The sequence below is a fragment of the Otolemur garnettii genome, unplaced genomic scaffold (genome assembly GCF_000181295.1).
Source record: "Otolemur garnettii isolate 467f Iridium unplaced genomic scaffold, OtoGar3 scaffold00050, whole genome shotgun sequence".
Lineage (NCBI taxonomy): Eukaryota > Metazoa > Chordata > Mammalia > Primates > Galagidae > Otolemur > Otolemur garnettii.
In genome coordinates, this window is record NW_003852445.1 from 6,238,673 (window position 1) to 6,258,384 (window position 19,712).

At 46.1% G+C, this 19,712-nt stretch overlaps 1 protein-coding gene across 1 annotated transcript; it reads left to right on the forward strand.

Moving 5' to 3' along the window:
* The first annotated feature begins 3,051 nt into the window (after nt 1–3,051).
* Nucleotides 3,052–19,034, forward strand: THBS1 (thrombospondin 1). The gene is made up of 21 exons (XM_003791702.3): nt 3,052–3,145; nt 3,367–3,926; nt 4,799–4,874; nt 5,157–5,356; nt 5,456–5,578; nt 6,543–6,636; nt 8,302–8,475; nt 8,949–9,125; nt 9,409–9,582; nt 9,849–9,976; nt 10,092–10,244; nt 10,718–10,936; nt 11,424–11,531; nt 12,072–12,231; nt 12,383–12,501; nt 14,156–14,390; nt 14,583–14,810; nt 14,967–15,238; nt 15,681–15,778; nt 15,878–16,017; nt 16,903–19,034. The coding sequence occupies exons 1-21, from the start codon at nt 3,079–3,081 to the stop codon at nt 16,908–16,910; spliced, it is 3,513 nt and encodes a 1,170-aa protein (XP_003791750.1). The 5' UTR covers nt 3,052–3,078; the 3' UTR covers nt 16,911–19,034.
* Nucleotides 19,035–19,712: the final 678 nt, after the last annotated feature.

The following is a 19,712-nucleotide window of genomic DNA, read 5'->3' on the forward strand; positions in this document are numbered from 1 at the left end:
TGGCAAAAATACCCAGCGGGCCAGATAAATGGCCTAGGTGGGCTGCATGTGGCCCGGGGGCTATAGTTTGAGGACACCTGAACTAGAGTACTGTGACTTGGGGAAGGGCTTTGTGCTTGAGATAAACAGCTCATACACCTGCCAGTTCATATACCTGCCAGCTTTCTTTGATAAGAAAGCTCTTCCTACCACCAAAAAATTACCTTCCAATTAATAAAGCATGAAGAAGTTGAAAATTCCTTGTTCTGCCTAGAGGAGCCAAGTTCTAAGGAAACTCCAGAGGCTTTCCTGTAAGCCCTCAGTCATGGCAGCACATAGCCTGATGGACTTCAAGTCCTTGTTTCCACTCTCTTGATGCAGCTTAGCCATTGGAAGATGGTCTTTTAATACAAAGAAAGATGCATCCCAATTTTGTGGGCCTCTTGTGAGCCTCAAAACCCTCATCTGGTCTGTATGAAGTGACCAAATGAGCCAGAGGGGCCTGAGGCCGTCAGCTGCCCAGCCCTCTAAGAACTGTTCCTAAATACCCTATATCAGCAAGTGGAAAGAAATAGCAATCGCCTTTCAAAGAGCAAGCTGGATGCTGGGGAAGGAGAAAGATGGGGAAGGCCACGTATGGCGGCTGCTGCTGACATTCTCAGATCTGTGGGGATGAGTCATTACCTATGACTTCCAGGACAGGAATCTGATTTGACTAAGCATCCAATAGAAACTCTTCTTCCTGCCTCCTAACATCTGAAATCTAACAAACAAACATGTCTTAGGAACATGCTAGTCATCTCCTAAAGGCACTTGATGTACATATTGAGTAACTAGAAAACACTCACTCCGTAATACACACACACACCACATTGTCACACAACACTCCCACACCAGAAAAGTGAAATGCTGTTTGAGGAACGTAAATGCGTGGGTGTTTGCAGCAGTTGGGAGTCCTGCCCGGTGTAAGTGCTAAGAAGAGAAGCGAACCCCAAGGGTTTCCCCCAGCCTGTGCAGATCCTTATTTGGTGAAACTCCTACCTGAGCCCCGTCTCAGGGCCCGCCTGATAGTGCAGGACACAGCGGAGGAAGCGGCGCCTGCTGACGTCCCATCCCAAAGAGATGAATGGGATTCCAGGCAGCTGCAGTCATACTGGTCTGGGACAGTGGCTTGGATGCCAGACTGCAATGACAGAAGCACTAGGCAGCGGCACTCATGGCAACGTGCGCACCCACAGAAATGTAACCCACACCTCGGTTGCAGGAGCCGAAAAATGAAAAGAACGTTTAGGGAGGAAAAAGGGAAATAAAATAATAGGCAGAGGATAATTTATTGCTCTATGGGTCTGTTCTGTAAATAGTTTTAAGACTCTGGAGCCAGATGGTTCTGCAAATTCTCCAACCAGGAGTCACGTTAAGAAGCACGAGTGGGCACAAAAACTGTTTTTCAAGACATAATTTCAGTGTTGGCTTGAGGAGACTGGATACGAGTTAAGTTTTCCTTAAAATTCCCGACTAGAAAGTAGCTGTCCGCTCTGGGCCCCTGGATCATAATGCGCTTGTCGCCCCCAAGCGGCCCGCCATGGAAGCGCCGCAGCCACCCAGAGAAGCCACTTTCTCCGGGACGCGGGCGGCCACTGGGGGAAAGTGTGCCCGACGGGCAGCGGGTAAGGCGCGCTCTGCACAGCGCCCCGCCGGCCCGGGCGACGCAGCGCTCGCCTCCCGGAGGGGGGTCAGGCGGAGGGCGGGCGTGTGGCCAGGGCGGGAGCGCAATGTACCGAGGACGCGTGGTCCTCCACCCGCAGGGAAGGATGGATGAGGGTCCACAGGAACCCAACAGGCAGCTGCTTTAACGAATGGTTCTCTCGTGGTCCCATCTCATGGTCCCGTTTACCCGTCAGTTTTGTTTTTGTTTTGGTTTTAACCCCAACGGGATCTGTCTCAAGGTGCCCGCCCCCCAGCCGCACCCCAGGCACTCAAGGAGACCGGATCGCCTAACAGCTGTCCCCCAACAAGGGCCTCGGGTGGTCGCTGCCCGAGATGTTCACACGGAACGCCTCGGGCCCGCGTGGCGCGAGAGCCAAAGTGCCCGGCCTGTGCGCGCCAAGGCTGCGTGGGCGGGCACCTATTTTTCTGAGACGTTCCAGTGCTCCTGTGCCCCGACCCCGGCTCCCCCTCCGCTTTCTAGCTGGAAAGCTGCGCGCCAGGCGGCGGGGGGCGGAGAGAGGAGCCCAGACTGCCCCCCCCCCCCCGCTTCCTGCCCGGCCCGCCGCCCATTGGCCAGAGGAATCCCCAGGAATGCGGCACCCCCTTTAAAAGCGCGCGGCTCCTCCGCCTCGCCAGCCACTGCTCCCGGGCCTGCCTGCCACTTAGCGCTCCTGCGAGCTCCCTCGCGCAGCCTCCAACTCAGGCCGCCGGTTCCCTGGCCGCAAAGGCCGCCCCAGCGCCCCTCCAGGACTCAGTGACCGTCGTTGCTCCCTCGCCCGCCACACCCGGCCACTGGTCCCCCAGTCCACACAGGTAAGCTGCCCGAGCTGCCAGCGCCAACCACCTGGAGCCCCGAAGCTGAAGCCTCTCAGGGGACCTTGATCCCATCCTCTCCCGCTTCGCCTGCCCTAGCCTGTCCCTCCCAGCCTCTCGGGGACTCTTTTCATGGGAAACCTCCAGAGACATCCTCTTCACCCTGAGGGGTCCACAAACTAACTCGCCAGGACAGCCCAAGATTTCCTTATTCTCCAGGTTTTCCCTAAACCTCCAGGGAAGTCTCTACTACTCCCTGCCCTCCTCCTCCTGCCCCCAGATCGCATCTCCTAATCTTGCTCCTCAAATTGCCAAAGAGAAGCCCCCAAATTGTTGATCCCCCATACTTTAAAACTAGGGTCGCCTCCCTCCACCGCTCTCATTTTTTTTGCTGTGCCCCCTGGAAAGTAAATTGACGTCCTTCGTTTTGGCAAATGGGAGACCAAAGAGGGAATGCCAGGGTCCAGGCCCCGTGCCCAACCGGCAGGTTTCGCCCACCCTCCCTGCTTAGCTGGACTCTGATCCCAGGCTCTTGTGTTTCCTGCTACAGGCTCCCTGCTGGGCACAAACAGCTCCGCCATGGGGCTGCCCTGGGGACTCGCTGTCCTGTTCCTGCTGCATGTGTGTGGCACCAACCGCATTCCAGGTGAGTCTGTGTGGTACCTTTAGGGGGAGGAGGTGCTGGCTACCCCAGGGTGCCCTCCCTTGGCCCTGACACACATCAAGACGCAGCTTTCCTCTGACCATGGCGTTGATTCAGCTCTTTCAGTGGTTGCCAGGAGTTTTCACCCTGTTCCTCTGGCTTCACCCCTCAGACCTAAGCCCCCCACCTACAGAGCTCACTGCGTGTCCTCTCCTTTCCAACAGAATCTGGAGGAGACAACAGCGTCTTTGACATCTTTGAACTCACTGGGGCTGCCCGCAAGGGCTCTGGGCGCCGACTGGTTAAAGGCCCCGACCCTTCCAGTCCAGCTTTCCGAATCGAGGATGCCAACCTGATCCCCCCTGTGCCTGATGAGAAGTTCCAAGACCTGGTGGATGCTGTGCGTGCAGAGAAAGGTTTCCTCCTCCTGGCCTCCCTGAGGCAGATGAAGAAGACCCGGGGCACACTGCTGGCCCTGGAGCGGAAAGACCATTCCGGCCAGGTCTTCAGCATAGTGTCCAATGGCAAGGCGGGCACCCTGGACCTGAGCCTGACTGTGCAGGGGAAGCAGCATGTGGTCTCCGTGGAAGAAGCTCTCCTGGCCACCGGCCAGTGGAAGAGCATCACCCTGTTTGTGCAGGAAGACAGGGCCCAGCTGTACATTGACTGTGAGAAGATGGAGAACGCTGAGCTGGATGTTCCGATCCAAAGCATCTTCACCAGAGACCTGGCCAACTTTGCCAGACTCCGCATCGCAAAAGGAGGCGTCAACGACAATTTCCAGGTGAGGCCTCTTCTCGGAGCCCTGCTCCATGGGGTCATCTGCCAGCCAGTTGGCCTGCCAGAAGGGCTACAGAAATATTGTCTGTAGGTAGACTAAAGCAGTAGTTCTCAAGTTTGGGGGAGCATCAGAATCGCCTGAAGGCTTGTTAAAGGGCTCACGTTGCTGCACCCCACACCATTAGACAGGCCAGGAGTAGGGCCTGAAAATTACATCCCTAACCAGTACCAGGTGATGCTGATGCTGGTGGTCTGGGAACTAAACTTTGAAAACTACCCAAGGAAACAGTTTTCCTGTAATAGCCTGTTCAAGCCTTGGTTATTCCACATGCTCTTGAAAAAAATAACTCAATTTAAATACATTCCAGCAATTTGAATATCGCCTGTAATGTATCTCTTTTATGGGCAGAATTGATACCATTTTGCTATTGGATTCTTCCGGGGGTGGGGGACAGCTGGTCTCAAATAAAAGGTTAAAATGGTGGCTATTTGCTTTTGCAGCTTCTTCCTCTCCTTAACTTCTAGAGCTTTGCAACTGTGACTTTGAACTCCCACGTGTAACTCTTTGACGCTAGAAAGTGTCTTTATATCCTGCGGGCTTAGTATCAGATTCCATTTCCTGTGTACACAATAAACTGATAACTGAATTCTTTGTAAAATATTGAAGACTTGGCAGAAGACCTAATTAACATTTTGAAGTTGTTTGGCAATTTATGTTGCTGTGTTATTCTAACATAGACATCTTAAAATCTTCAAATGGAAGTCTTCTAAGCTTTTAGAACATCTATGGTGTGCCCTCTCTAGTATAAAGACAGTCTCCTCCCCACCCCCACCCCCCTCAATATCCTACAAGTAATGTGTGTCCTCTACCCACAGGGGGTGCTGCAGAATGTGAGGTTTGTGTTTGGAACCACACCAGAAGACATCCTCAGGAACAAAGGCTGCTCCAGTTGTGAGTACCTCTCTATTGTTAGGGCATATGGGGAAATTGGAGAATTTCACAAAACAAGCTGCAAAATTTAAGTGACAGTGGTTAGACCTAAACTACCCCAGGTAACACAGTTAGGAGGCGTACCAAAGTGGCCTCCAAGGGCATTCCACATACACCACATCTGCTCACCTGCCTCCCTCGCCCCTAATGAAATGTCTTTTACATCTAAGAACTCAATAGACTGGCTAGTGAGAACATCTGTTTGAAGCCTTTCTCTCCCTTTTTCATTTTGGTTTTTACTAGCTACCAATGTCCTTCTTACCCTCGACAATAACGTGGTGAACGGTTCCAGCCCTGCCATCCGCACTAACTACATTGGCCACAAGACAAAGGACCTGCAAGCCATCTGCGGCATCTCCTGTGACGAGCTGTCCAGCATGGTGCTGGAGCTCAGGGGCCTGCGCACCATTGTGACCACGCTGCAGGACAGCATCCGCAAAGTGGTCAGTGGCCTCTGCTCCCAGCCCTTGAGGGTTTCTCAGAGAGGGTCTCAAAGTGACTGGAAATGAGGTTGGACGCTAACGATCATTCTCCCCTTGTAGACTGAAGAGAACAAAGAGCTGGCCAACGAGCTGAGGAGGCCGCCCCTCTGCTATCACAATGGAGTTCAGTACAGGAATAACGAGGAGTGGACAGTCGACAGCTGCACAGAGTGTCGCTGTCAGGTAAGGGGTCTTCACAAATGAAACGATTCAAACCACATCTCTGGGAGAATATTCAAATGGCCACACACATTCTTACGTCCCAAGGACTGATACCCATTGCATCTTTAAGATCCAATTATGGCATGTAAAAATTCTCCTCTAAACTCTCAGATGGTTTATCAAAGTATGAATTTTACCCCAGGCCAAGTGTCTAAGAGAACAAATCTACTAAGACATCTGAACTGCTTTAGTTTAAAGGCTAAATATTGAATCTTGGGTAAATAAAAGGAATGCTCCAACGAGGTTTTATTTTTTCCCCCAACTCTGATTTGCATTCAGCTATGGCATGGAGGTTCCTTTATTACATTACAGTACCGATTGTTGTTGAAATCACTTAGCCTGACCTTGTTAGGACATCAGTGTCTTTTTAGCTCAGATGGTACAATCAGCTGTGTTTGTTTTATGCATATCAGTGGCAGGTGAGTTTAGGGGTTTACCTGGATCATTAAGCAAAGACAAACTTAAATACGAATCACGGAGTACTGGATTTGGGAGCCAACATCACTAAACTCCCATTCTTTTCCAAGATAACACAAAGCTAGATCTGTAGATGAGGAGGAAAAAATCCTTATGGATGTTCCCCTGGAAAATAAAATAGAAGCAATTTAAAAGTTGGGGCTAAATTTTAGATGTAGATTTGACCCATGATATCTGTTGGTTCCCCGTGTATGAATTCTTCACACTATTGCTTCCACCCTTGACTGAGTAGCAATCACAAAGAACTCTCCAAGTGACAACTGGCACTAACACTGCCGCTGTGATAATGGTGGCTGCAAATACAACACAGACAGATCTTCTATCAAAATCATCCCACTAGACCATTTACAGACCATGCTTTGGCTTGAAACGGAAATGTGTACAGTATGCAAACTTCTGATTGTACATGCTTAGTAACCCACTTCCTCTTTATTCTTTTGCCCTGCAGAACTCAGTTACCATCTGCAAAAAGGTGTCCTGCCCCATTATGCCGTGCTCCAATGCCACCGTTCCTGACGGAGAATGCTGCCCACGGTGCTGGCGTAAGTTCCCACAATGGCATGACTGTTCTTCAGTGACTAGGTCAACACTGGAACCCCCCCCCCCCATCTCCATCATATACTTTTTCATTCAGTTTCTTGCTGCAGCAGCTGGTTAACTGATAGCTCGTCTGCTGTATTCAATCAAAAATTCCATTATGACTAAGTCTGAATCACCCATCTGTATTATAGGATACGGAGCTCGTAGGCTATTGATTCTGAGTTTAGGCTATGAGGAAAGGAGATGAAAACGTAGCAGCAACAACTCTAAGTTGAGCTTAGCAGCACATTTAAGAAAAATCTGCTCACCAGAGAAATTGACAGGCTTCTGGGCTGAACAGGGCTTACAAGTTTTGCCCATTTCCACAGATATCGGAGACCTAAAAGAGAAATAGCAATTGGAGTTCCAGAGCACTAAAAGAAATAAGACATTATATTGTTATGTGGCACCTGATCCTTGGGTTTTGTTGCCAGTATAAATTAACCACTTTGCTGAGACAATATTTAATATAGTACAAGTCATAAAGTGATTCATCACGACAGAGATAAGGAAGAAAACAGGAAATTAGAGCTTGCCCTTCACATACACAGACACACAGGCCGTGTCTCCGAGCACCAGCCCCATCCAGGGATCATGTCAGCGATATGGGCACTGTCACAACCACACGTGCATCTATTTCTGCTCAGCATTGACTCAAGATGGGGGTTAAAAGGAACAAAGTTAGCGGGAACAGAATTCTTAACTTGAATCAGGAATTGCTGAGAAAACGCACAGCTAATGAGAAAGGAAAATAAGTTCTCTCTCTTCTGTCTGATACAGCTAGATGGGATTGTGGTCACGGGGCCTGGGCAGATGGTAAACAAACACACTGTCCTCTTGTGAAAATATGTGCAGAGAGGGCCCCGCATGCTAGGGGGAGAGGAACAACAAACTGACTGACCTCATGGCCAAGTTGGAGCTGGAGCTGCCTTCAAGTGCATCTGTCAAACATGTGGTCTATGGCTCCCCTGATGGTCAAAGAGATTCCTTTAAGCCGCCTACAACTCTAGTCCTCTTGGAAGCCTGAGACTAGACATGCCTAGTCAGGTATCTTAAGTCAGCAAAGGGAAACTCATTGGAAATGCTGAGAAAGGAAAAGAAAGAAACAATGGATAGAAGAACACTGGCCCAGGCAAAGGGTCCAGTTCCCCCAGTGCTACGCACACCATGACCTGGGATAGACCCCTTGGCTTTTGGCCCAACAAATATATTGCTCTTCATCTTGTGCAACTGAAACTATGTATCCTCTGATATTAAATTCCAGAGAGCTCATATACAGCAATGATAACTATACGTAATGTCCTGCATTATACGCTTGAAATTTGCAAAAAGAGTAGGTCTTAAATCACCACCAAAAAAAAACCATATCCATCACCTCACAATTACCTTTATTAGTTGGACAGAGGTAATCACATCAAAATGTTTATCAAAACGTCGTATGATACAGCTGAAATATATACAATATTTGTCAGTGATACTTCAGTAAGGCTCAGAAAATAGTATCAGAAGGAAATACATAGCTTTGTGTTGCTTTTTACCCTCTGACGAGTGAAGCGCCCAGAACAGAGCCATCTAAAGAGTAGTTTGCCTAACGCATCATGTACTAAGCGAGCCCCTTTCTCCTGCAGCCAGCGACTCTGCAGACGATGGCTGGTCTCCATGGTCTGAGTGGACCTCCTGCTCTGTGACCTGTGGCAATGGGATTCAGCAGCGTGGCCGTTCCTGTGACAGCCTCAACAACCGATGCGAGGGCTCCTCGGTCCAGACGCGGACCTGCCACATTCAGGAGTGTGACAAGAGATGTAAGCATCTTGGCCACTTAGGCACGTAGAGAACTGACCTGTCCGTAGTGTCATCACCAACAGCACTTCCACAGCATGACGGTTAAGGCCACGGCTTCTAGAATCTCTGGATCTGAATCCCACTTCTCCCACTTACCTGTGCTTGAACACAACTTACCCTCTTGGAGGCGCTTTCCTCCTCTGCAACGTGGGGATGATAATGGTTCTTGATTAGTTTGAGCATTTCATTTAGATAGTACATGTAAAGCAGTCAGCATTGAGGTTGGCTCATAGTAAGCACCCTGCAAATGCTGGTTTATTAACAGCAACCCATGAAGACAGCTGATTACCTGTTCTCTGGTAGGAAATGTTCCATGTTGATATTTGGGCATGTGAGTCAAGGGCCGATTTCTACTCCGCACTCGGTTTATATGCTTCCAAGGAGAGCGTCTGTGTGGCCAGCACTGTTTATGACCATCAACTTTGTACTTCAGTTAAACAGGATGGCGGCTGGAGCCACTGGTCTCCATGGTCCTCTTGTTCTGTGACGTGTGGTGACGGTGTGATCACAAGGATCCGGCTCTGCAACTCTCCCAGCCCCCAGATGAACGGGAAACCATGTGAAGGCGAAGCTCGGGAGACCAAAGCCTGCAAGAAGGACGCCTGCCCCAGTAAGTGTGTGCTGGCGGCCTGGCGTGCACAGCCCCCCGGTCAGTGGGTCATAGAGGGGAGAGGTTACTACTAGAGAAACAAACAGAAGTGAAGTCCTGCATGCTCAGCAGCTTCTTTTAATGAAAAATAGAAAGAAAATCATTTCAAGCTCATCCTCTTCCCAAACATTCTTTCCATGTGTCAGGGTAGCAGAGGTTTCTGGAACAGGCTTAGAATAATCTGTAAGAAGTAAAGTATTTGAAAATTGATCTCAATTTTTGCATATGGTTCACTTTTTTACAGTCAACGGCGGCTGGGGCCCCTGGTCACTGTGGGACATCTGTTCTGTCACCTGTGGAGGAGGGGTACAGAAACGTAGCCGGCTCTGCAACAACCCCACACCTCAGTTTGGAGGCAAGGACTGCATCGGTGACGTCATGGAAAACCAGATCTGCAACAAGCAGGACTGTCCAATTGGTGAGCCCTGCAGCCCCGGCAGAGTCCCCTTGGGAGCCTGCTACGTTGCTGAATGCTACAGCCAGCCTGCAAGGGGGCTCCACCTTCTGCTTGTCCTGAGTGCTTTGCTCACTCTAAAATGCAGGTGGATAACTAATCCCAGCAAGCCGTTGGTTACCCAGACCCCATGATATCTTATACCCTATTGTATTGTAAGTGCCCGGCATGGCAGGGACAGCAGCTTAGACCAGCCATTCACTGTCCACATCTCTCTCACCTTGTCTCAGATGGATGCTTATCCAATCCTTGCTTTGCGGGTACCAAGTGCACCAGTTACCCTGACGGCAGCTGGAAGTGTGGTGCTTGCCCCCCTGGTTACAGTGGAAATGGTGTCCAGTGCAAAGATGTCGATGAGGTGAGAATTGAGGGCTCGCAGTTGCTGGGTCTAGCTAAGAAAGCGGCTGACCTGTCCTGGTCACTTCCTATGGCTGTGTTTTCTGAACATGAGCACACTCTGGTCTCCTCCACAGTGCAAAGAAGTGCCTGATGCCTGCTTCAACCACAACGGGGAGCACAGGTGTGAGAACACGGACCCCGGCTACAACTGCCTGCCCTGCCCACCGCGCTTCACCGGCTCACAGCCCTACGGCCGGGGCGTCGAGCATGCCACGGCCAACAAGCAGGTACAGCAGACGAGACCAGCAGGTAGACTGGCAGAGCAGCGGGGAGGAGCCTTGGCCAAAACAGCTAGGAAAGGAAGAGGTTGAATCTTAGACCCTTCACAAAAAACAGGGAAGGGTGATGAATATACAGCCTAGTTTTAGGAACACGACTAGAAAATCCAGGGTATATCCTACAATAGCAAAATAGCCCACCATATTTGAAAAAGCTGCTCTGGAATAAGCAGATGGGCTTGTAAATGCCTGGGAGGTGCTAAGCCATTTTAAGAAAAAAATATAAAGGAAAGTTCACCTGTGAAGTTCACCTGTAGCCTGGGCACTCTCAGAGGGAGAAGGGGGAGGTCAGAGGCAGCCCACACTCTTCCACGTGGAGCCTCTGTTTACCCTGAGATGACAGGGGCCTGGACTCCTCTGGTTTCCCCTCTCTCTGGGGACTCTCAAAGTCTCTATGCTAACATCAGGACGGGTACCCACAGGTGTGCAAGCCCCGAAACCCCTGCATGGATGGGACACACGACTGCAACAAGAACGCCAAGTGCAACTATCTGGGCCACTACAGCGACCCCATGTACCGCTGCGAGTGCAAGCCCGGCTATGCTGGCAACGGCATCATCTGTGGGGAGGACACGGACCTGGACGGCTGGCCCAATGAGAACCTGGTGTGCGTGGCCAACGCCACTTACCACTGCAAAAAGGTAGCGTCAGCTTCTCTCATGTGTCTGCAGAAAGGGAACTCATGTTCTCATGTGTCTGCATCAAAAGAACATGCTAAGGATTTTAAATAAAGTTTAAAAATGAAACTGAAACACTAAATCTCTCAAAGGCAAATGGGCATTAATTCCTATTGAGATTAAACTATTTGTTGCCAAAAACATGAATGAGAAAGGCTCTTTCAGTAATTGAGTTCCATAGTTGATTTGTTTACACCCCAAAAATGTCCGGTACTCTAATAGCAGCAGAGTAGGACTTGTGTTCACAGCATCTATAAAGCCTAGAGCATTAATACAAATTTTGTGTATATTTCCCCCCTGAAAACATTTATATTTGTTTTGCCATAGAAAGTATACACTGTTACAGGGCAGCCTTCTGCTGTTCTATTTGGAATGTCCAGATACACTCCCCCACGTGTGAGCCAAGCAACAGGAATGTAAACTGTAACTACAATGTGTTTTCTCTTTCCAGGATAACTGCCCCAACCTTCCCAACTCCGGGCAGGAAGACTATGACAAGGATGGAATTGGCGATGCCTGCGATGATGATGATGACAATGACAAAATTCCAGATGATAGGGTAAAACCAAAATATTTCCCATTCCTCAATTCAGCAGCAGCCAGAAACACTTTAAGAATCAAGGAAATTACAGGGTCATAACAAAAAATATACCAAATTGATGCAATGAAAACTTCAGATTATCCAGTGTGTTTCAGTAACGTGAGGATGTAGATGTTACCAAGCATTTTGGTAACATCTTGTTTTCTTTCTCATCGTAACTGTTTTTTTCACCCACTTGAGAAATTACAGTGAATAAACACATGACACTTTGTTCCCCAGCTTCATTTCAAATGCCACATCTACATTTTGGGCACACTGCGATGATGAGGTTATAGTTTACATCTCACTGGTAACTAACAGGAATCCTTTTTCTTTCATTCTGTCTGGCTTTTAACTTTTGTAGTGATCATTTTACACTGAGGACTCAATTAACATATCCACTGAGTAGAAAACAATGACAACATGATTTTGCAGTTTTATACATATTTTGCACGGGGTTTGAGGCTTGAGCGAGTTTCACTAACAGTGGTATAAAGTGCTCCATTTCTTTCTTTGCAGGACAACTGTCCATTCCATTACAACCCCGCCCAGTATGACTATGACAGAGATGATGTGGGAGACCGCTGTGACAACTGCCCCTACAACCACAACCCGGATCAGGCAGACACTGACAACAACGGGGAAGGGGACGCCTGTGCCGCAGACATTGATGGAGATGGTGAGATGCTCCCTGACGCAGCAGGCCCATGGGGGATAGGGACATGAGGACCTTTCACTTGGTTCTCTTTAGTCTTGGCCATCAGTATATGGTTTGGCTAAACCATCCAAGGCTGAGATCCCAGCTCTTATGTGTCCCCTGTCCTTTGCAGGTATCCTGAATGAAAGGGACAACTGCCAGTATGTGTACAACGTGGACCAGAGGGACACTGACATGGACGGGGTTGGAGATCAGTGTGACAACTGCCCCTTGGAACACAATCCAGATCAGGTAGGTGGACTCCCTCCACGGTCTTTCACCAAGTGAAAGTGTTGGAGACTCCCTTAACACTTTCATTACCACATTCACAGCCAATTGCAGTAAGTTTGTGTAAACAGTTTGCCTGATAGGAGCTCCTTGTAAACCTGTAATGTGAAGGTCTTGTAACTTCTGTCTTCTATAAGAAGGCCTATTTGATTTGCTCAGATGATCTGCCATTGTAAGATAGATTATACAAAGCAAAAATTTGTAAGGGATGAGCCTACGATAGTTTAATCATACATAAGGCCAGGAGATGAGAAAAAAATGCTTAAGAAAAATAACCATTTTCTTGCCTAATGTAACTGTAAAAAAAAAAAAAATTATCAAACTAAGAATATGTCAAAAACCTGGAAGAAAAATTCCTGTTTGTCATTATTTAGAAGTTTCTGGAATTACAAACCAATCCATCTTTACCCATGCTAGGGAGTGCTACAAATAGACATTACACAGAACTGGATTCCCACGCGAAAGTATGTCTCTTTTTTTGTGTAATGTCCCAACATTATGTTCTACGATATAAGTTAAAAGAAGGCTTTTGTTTTCTAAAATGCATTGTTCTGGAAGCTCAGAAACCACTTTTTAAAAATGGTAATATTTTGGGCAGTGCCTGTGGCTCAAAGGAGTAGGGCACCGGCCCCATATACCAGAGGTGACAGGTTCAAACCTAGACCTGGCCAAAAACTGCAAAAAAAAAAAAAAAGGTAATATATTTACTAGAGTAAAGAAATGAGAAATTAGCTCCTCCCTCCTAAAATTTGCTCTTGTGAAGTTCTATCAAGCAAAGAGCGACAAGATGAATTGCTCTGGAGCCATCGTGGGGGGAGCTTTGCTCATCCAAGGGCACTAAGGGTCATCTATTTGACATTGGGACTGACTGACCATAAATTAAATTATTCCAATATCCTTGGAAGAATCATCCAGTCATCCCTGGATGATTTTTATCTCCTCAGATTGAAGTAAGTTTTATAACAAAATTCAAGCATCATGTAAAAAATCTCATAAGCAAAGAGCATAAATATCGGCAAGAAAAATACCCATTTGTAGATAAACAGTCTGTCAGCATCCCAGGCCTACTGAATGATGTTAAAGTACTCTGAGGAAAAACTGCTTCGAAAAAAATCTATGACTCCACCTAAGCCAAGAGATGATTAGATGCATAGAACCAAATACCAATCATAATAATTGATTCCTATCACTCGCATTACCCAGACAATATACTGACTAATACTGACAATATCTTGACTTCATGATCTAGAGAAGTTGACATGTCAATAAAATGTATACAAAGAATTTCATTTAATATTAAGATACGAACCGTTGACACTGCATTCCATGGTTAGGAATTAATCTATTTAATTTTATGTAGACAGCTATATTTCTTTAAAAACTCTCAAATATCTCTTCTCAGAATTTCATATGAAAACAGGGATTAAAAAAAAAAAACAAAACAAGTTTTAAAGTGTAATTGCTACCATTACTAGCTTTCTGCGGTCGTCTATAAGTCGACCTAAAAGCCCCCTAGCCGTATCAGACCCTGGAGAACGCTCCCCGCTGGAGGGGCATAAGTTCTCCTTAACATTAATGATTTACATTTCCATTTACCCTCCACTTCCGTCTCTTTCAGCTGGACTCTGACTCAGACCGCATTGGCGACACCTGTGACAATAATCAGGATATTGATGAGGACGGCCACCAGAACAACCTGGATAACTGTCCCTATGTGCCCAATGCCAACCAAGCTGACCATGATAAAGATGGCAAGGGAGATGCCTGTGACCATGATGATGACAATGATGGCATTCCTGATGACAGGGACAACTGCAGACTGGTGCCCAATCCTGACCAGAAGGACTCTGACGGTGAGTCAGTGGAACTACTTTTAAGAGGGCAACTGATACCATGGCTGTCTAGATTGAGAAAACAAAACCAAAGCTGAGTGCGTTTGAGAGGATAAGGGGGCTAGATGCCAACACTGCCCAGGCAGTGAATTTCTGATACCAACTGTGATAGGATTTCAGAATTCCAATGAACCTTTGCTTTTTGGACCTTAGGTGATGGTCGAGGTGATGCTTGCAAAGATGATTTTGACCATGACAGTGTGCCAGACATTGATGACATCTGTCCTGAGAATGTTGATATCAGTGAGACTGATTTCCGCCGATTCCAGATGATTCCTCTCGATCCTAAGGGGACATCCCAAAATGACCCTAACTGGGTTGTACGCCATCAGGGTAAAGAACTTGTCCAGACTGTCAACTGTGATCCTGGACTTGCCGTAGGTACGCACTGAGGTCTTAGGTCAAGAGGCTAATGCATGCCTGGGGGGAAAGCAAATGTAAAACCTGGCCATTTCATCTGTCCCTGTGGGTACTAAGGAGATGTGGGGACCTTGTGAAGGCTGCAGGTTTGAACCTGCCTCTGACCTCCCCTTCCAGGTTATGATGAGTTTAATGCTGTGGACTTCAGTGGCACCTTCTTCATCAACACTGAAAGGGACGATGACTATGCCGGATTTGTTTTTGGCTACCAGTCCAGCAGCCGCTTCTATGTCGTGATGTGGAAACAAGTCACCCAGTCCTACTGGGACACCAACCCCACCAGGGCTCAGGGATATTCAGGCCTTTCTGTGAAAGTTGTCAACTCCACCACAGGGCCTGGCGAGCACCTGCGGAATGCCCTGTGGCACACAGGAAACACCCCTGGCCAGGTAGGAAGCAACGCCCTGCAGAAGGAAAGAGCTGATGGGCGCCTGACTAGCACTGGGGACACTCTTTGACTGAGACTCCTAATAGGGAGTCTTTATATAAAGTTCCCAGCAGCATCAATTGCAGCGTTAAGCTCTGCTTTGTAAAAACACAATAGTGTCTGTCTGAGAGGGGAGTTTGCTGTGACCAAGAGTTGCCCTTTAAATCCAAAGGTAGTTTTAGCCTTTACAAACAAAAGAGCCCCTGCCCCTGTCTGTCTGCTCTATGCACATTCAGTGGCCTACAACAAAGTCAGGAGGCCTAGGAAAGAGCCTGCATTGCAGCCCAATAAGTTGGATCCACTGGGTACCTTCCAAGCACTGTTTCTTATGATAAGAGTGAAATACAAATCTTCTCCAGATGGAGCAAATCTTCTCCTGTTTCAACCTTTTCTTCGTCCTTCAGGTGCGCACTCTGTGGCATGACCCCCGCCACATAGGCTGGAAAGATTTCACCGCTTACAGATGGCGTCTCAGCCACAGGCCAAAGACAGGTTTCATTAGGTAAGATCTCACTGAGGAAATGTCACTTATAATCCCACTCACAGGCAAAAAGACAAAAAGTGCCAGTGTCACTAAGGAGATTTTCCTTTTTCCCTACAGAGTGGTGATGTATGAAGGGAAGAAAATCATGGCCGACTCAGGACCCATCTATGACAAAACCTATGCTGGGGGTCGACTAGGGTTGTTCGTCTTCTCTCAAGAAATGGTGTTCTTCTCCGACCTGAAATACGAATGCAGAGGTATGAACACCGTTACAGAGAATGGGCCGCTGACATCTCTAATTCAGACTGATATCGAGGATGGCAAAGATGGGAGAGTCTCATCAAAGACTATTTTAGAGACAGAGTTATTTGCATTTTGCTTTTGAGGACACAGTGACAAAAAGGATGCTTCTGCACTGTCGCCTATGACATCCTGAATCCTTATCATAATTTGCTTAACAATCTTTGTGGTTTTTTTCATACATAGTACAAAGGAAAACTGTTGATAGGCTCCTGAACAGATTAGACTTCATTAATAATACTTTTCATTACAATTGTATATGTTTCTTTATCTTACACACTGCTTGGAATGGCATGAATGCCATCAGAGCACAAATTATTTCACAGCTTTTCCCCATATTGCCTTCATATTGGCCTGTGAAATTAATTTTCACTATTAACCTTACTGGGTTGTTTTTTTTCTCTCCGTTCTTTTTTACTCAGTGATTATTTAGCCTCTCTCTGAGTCCAGCATTGGACCTATCACAAAAGAAGTGCTTAATAAATATTTACTGGACCCAGGTCAGACACTAACAAGATCAAAGTAAAGAAAAATGGTTGTTGTTAATCAAAACATATTTAAATTAGGATGTAATTTTTGAGTCTGAATTTTTAAAATATGCTCCCTAAACTTTGAACAGTAAAGGCCTTAGTGGAAGGCCTTGCTCTTCCCATCTCCTAGCATCAATGCCTCCTAATAAAATTAAATGTGAATATGTTTGAGCAATCTTAAATTATGCTTCTGTCGCTATAAAAGAGCTACTCCTAGGTGGTTCATCTATTAACTGATAGTAAGATAACCAAGTCTTTATGAATTAGTTTTCACTGATTTATTTACTTACATTGTTTCTTTTTCTTGAATAGATTCCTAATCAGCGAACTTGATCAAGGACTGCTCATAACCAATGCTGTATTGCACCTTTTGGAACCATGGGCTTGAGAAAACCCCCAGGATCACTTCTCCTTGTCTTCCTTTTTTCTCTGCTTGCATCAGCCTGGACTCCTAGAACATGTGACTTGCCTCGAGAAAATGCAGTTTTCCAAAAGAGACTCAGCATTCAGCCTCCAGTGAATGAGACGACATCTTCCAAGAATACAAACAATGACTTTGGTTTGCTTTTGAAAAAGCAAAGGCTTCTACTTGCTTCATTTGGGAAGGTGCCCTCTCCACTCTGCGTTTGTCACAGAGCAGGGAGCTTTTGTGTGGCTCTCAGAGCAGGGGACTCAAAAGCATTTTCAGGCTTGTGAGAGAAGGGAGGACTCACCAGGATTAGCAAACAAAACCAGCCTGACATCCTCCCTCAGGAACAGGGGGAGCAGGGGCCAGAGCCCTAAGGGGAGGGCACGTACCCCAGAGACGATTGTCTGAAGAAAACACGGAGGAACTGTTACATGGTCGGTACTAAGTCATTTTCAGGGGACTGAAAGACTCTTGCTGGATTTCATGATGCTGACCGGTGTGTTGGCTGATTAACCCGCGTAAATAGGCACTTAACTAGGAACAGGGAGGGGAGAGGACTGGCTTCAGGACTTCCTCCCTGACCCTTACCCCTTAGGTATCACCTGGAGTTGCCAAAACAGGGAGTCAGGATTAAACCAGTGCACGGCACTGCTGGCTGCCACTGCCGGCTCACATTGAAATTGTTGGTTTTATTACAGATGTAGCTTGTGCAGATGTAGCAGGAAAACAGGAAAACCTACCATCTCAGTGAGCACCAGCTGCTCCCCAGGGAGGGCCAGCTGTGCTTATATGCTTATGGTTAGAAAGGCACAAAATTATTATCAACCTAACATTCCTTTTTCTCCTTTTTTCCTAAATTATCATAGAGTTTTCCAAGTCTCTCTTTTGGACTGTAGATTTTTTTTTAAAAAAAACAAAGGCTTTACAATGTAAAATATTTATTTTTTAGTTCTTCTGGAAGATCTGGTCGAAGGCTAATTCATGGAAAAGGAAGCCGTGGAAGGACTATCCATATCATCTTTGTTAGGAGTCTTCGTGACTATAAGATTGTAAATACGGATTATTTATTAACTCCGTTCTGCCTGGAATTTAGGTTTCATGTGGAAAGTGTTTTCAGAGAGCAGGTAGTTGAAATTTATCAGCAAATCTCTTACAAGAATGGCACAAAGAAAATCAGCAGAGCCAGCTCTTCCTCCCTTTGTGCTTAGAACGAATGTTTTGGGGATTCTTTCTTTTATTTTTGTTTTGTCTTGTCTCTTTCCAAGTGGAATAAGTTGGTTCGGCATTTGCAAGTGTTGTAGATTGCAAAGAAAGCCATCTGGTCTTCCATACTGTTTGACCCCATCCCTCGTGCCTATTTCCAGGGAGAAGAAAAGCTTATACGCTTTTTTTTTTTTTTTCATTTTTCCAAAAGAAAAAAAAAAATGACAAACGTGAAACTTATATACAAATATTACCTCATTTGTTGTGTGACTGGGTAAAGAATTTTTGGATCAAGCAGAAAGAGTTTAAGTGTCTAACAAAGCTACTGTAGTACCTAAAAAAAGTCAATGTTGTACATAGTATAAAAACTCTTTGCGGAAAAGTATTCCCGATAAGGAAATAGCATTGAAATGTTAAATACCATTTCTGAAAGTTATGTTTTTTTTCTGTCATCTTTGTATACCATTGCTTTATTTTTATAAATTATTTTCTCATTGCCATTGGAATAGATCTCTCAGATTGTGTAGATACGCTATTTAAGTAATTTATCAGGAAATACTGCCTGTAGAGTTAGTATTTCTATTTTTATATAATGTTTGCACACTGAATTGAAGAATTGTTGTTTTTCTCTCCTTTGTTTTGTTTGTTTTGATTTATTTTGTTTGCTTCCCCTCCCCCACCCAAGTTTTTACTATTTGCCAATACCTTTTTCTAGGGATGTGCTTTTTTGTACACATTTTTATCCATTTTACATTCTAAAACAGTGTAAGTTGTATATTACTGTTTCTTATGTATAAGGAACAACAATAAATCATATGGGAATTTATATTTATACTTACTGTATCTATGTTTATTTGTTCTGTATTGGCTTTGTGTTACAGAGACATGGGTAAATACCGCTCTAAAATAATATACACAAAAAGAAATCACAGTGGATGACAGTCCCATTCACAGTTTCTGTTTGATTTGGAAGGACTGAATTTGCTTAGGCTGAGGCTGAGAATGTGGTGGGTTTGTGAAATAAAAGAACAAAATAATAAATTAGCTGGCTGTATCAAAAACATAAAAGAGAAATGACCCCTAAGTCAAGGGCCTTAAAAGAATAGAATTTCCTATTTTATTAATCTTTTTCAAATTCCAGTTCCGTCTCTAAAAAGAACAATAAAAACATAAGAACAGCTTTGAAGCACATGCAACTCTTGGAGCTGCATTTTCTTTCTTTTTCTTTGCAGTTTTGGCCAGGGCTGGGTTTGAACCCACCACCTCCGGTATGTGGGGCCGGTGCCCTACTCTTTTGAGCCACAGGCACCACCCTGGAGCTGCATTTTCTTTTCCTTTCCTTTCCTTTTTTTTTTTTTTTTTTTAAGAGACAGAGTCTCACTTTCTCGCCCTCTGTAGAGTTCTGTAGTGTCACAGCTCACAGCAAACATCAACTCCTGAGCTTAGGCAATCTTCTTGCCTCAGCCTCCCAAGTAGCTGGGACTACAGGCATCCCCCACAATTCCTGGCC

Bases quoted from the DNA above. Each gene is read 5' to 3' on its own strand.
- THBS1 (XM_003791702.3), top strand. From the start codon at position 3,079: ATGGGGCTGCCCTGGGGACTCGCTGTCCTGTTCCTGCTGCATGTGTGT. The intron at 9,126-9,408 runs GTAAGTGTGTGC...ACTTTTTTACAG, and splicing joins CAAGAAGGACGCCTGCCCCA to TCAACGGCGGCTGGGGCCCC. The intron at 9,977-10,091 runs GTGAGAATTGAG...TCTCCTCCACAG, and splicing joins AGTGCAAAGATGTCGATGAG to TGCAAAGAAGTGCCTGATGC.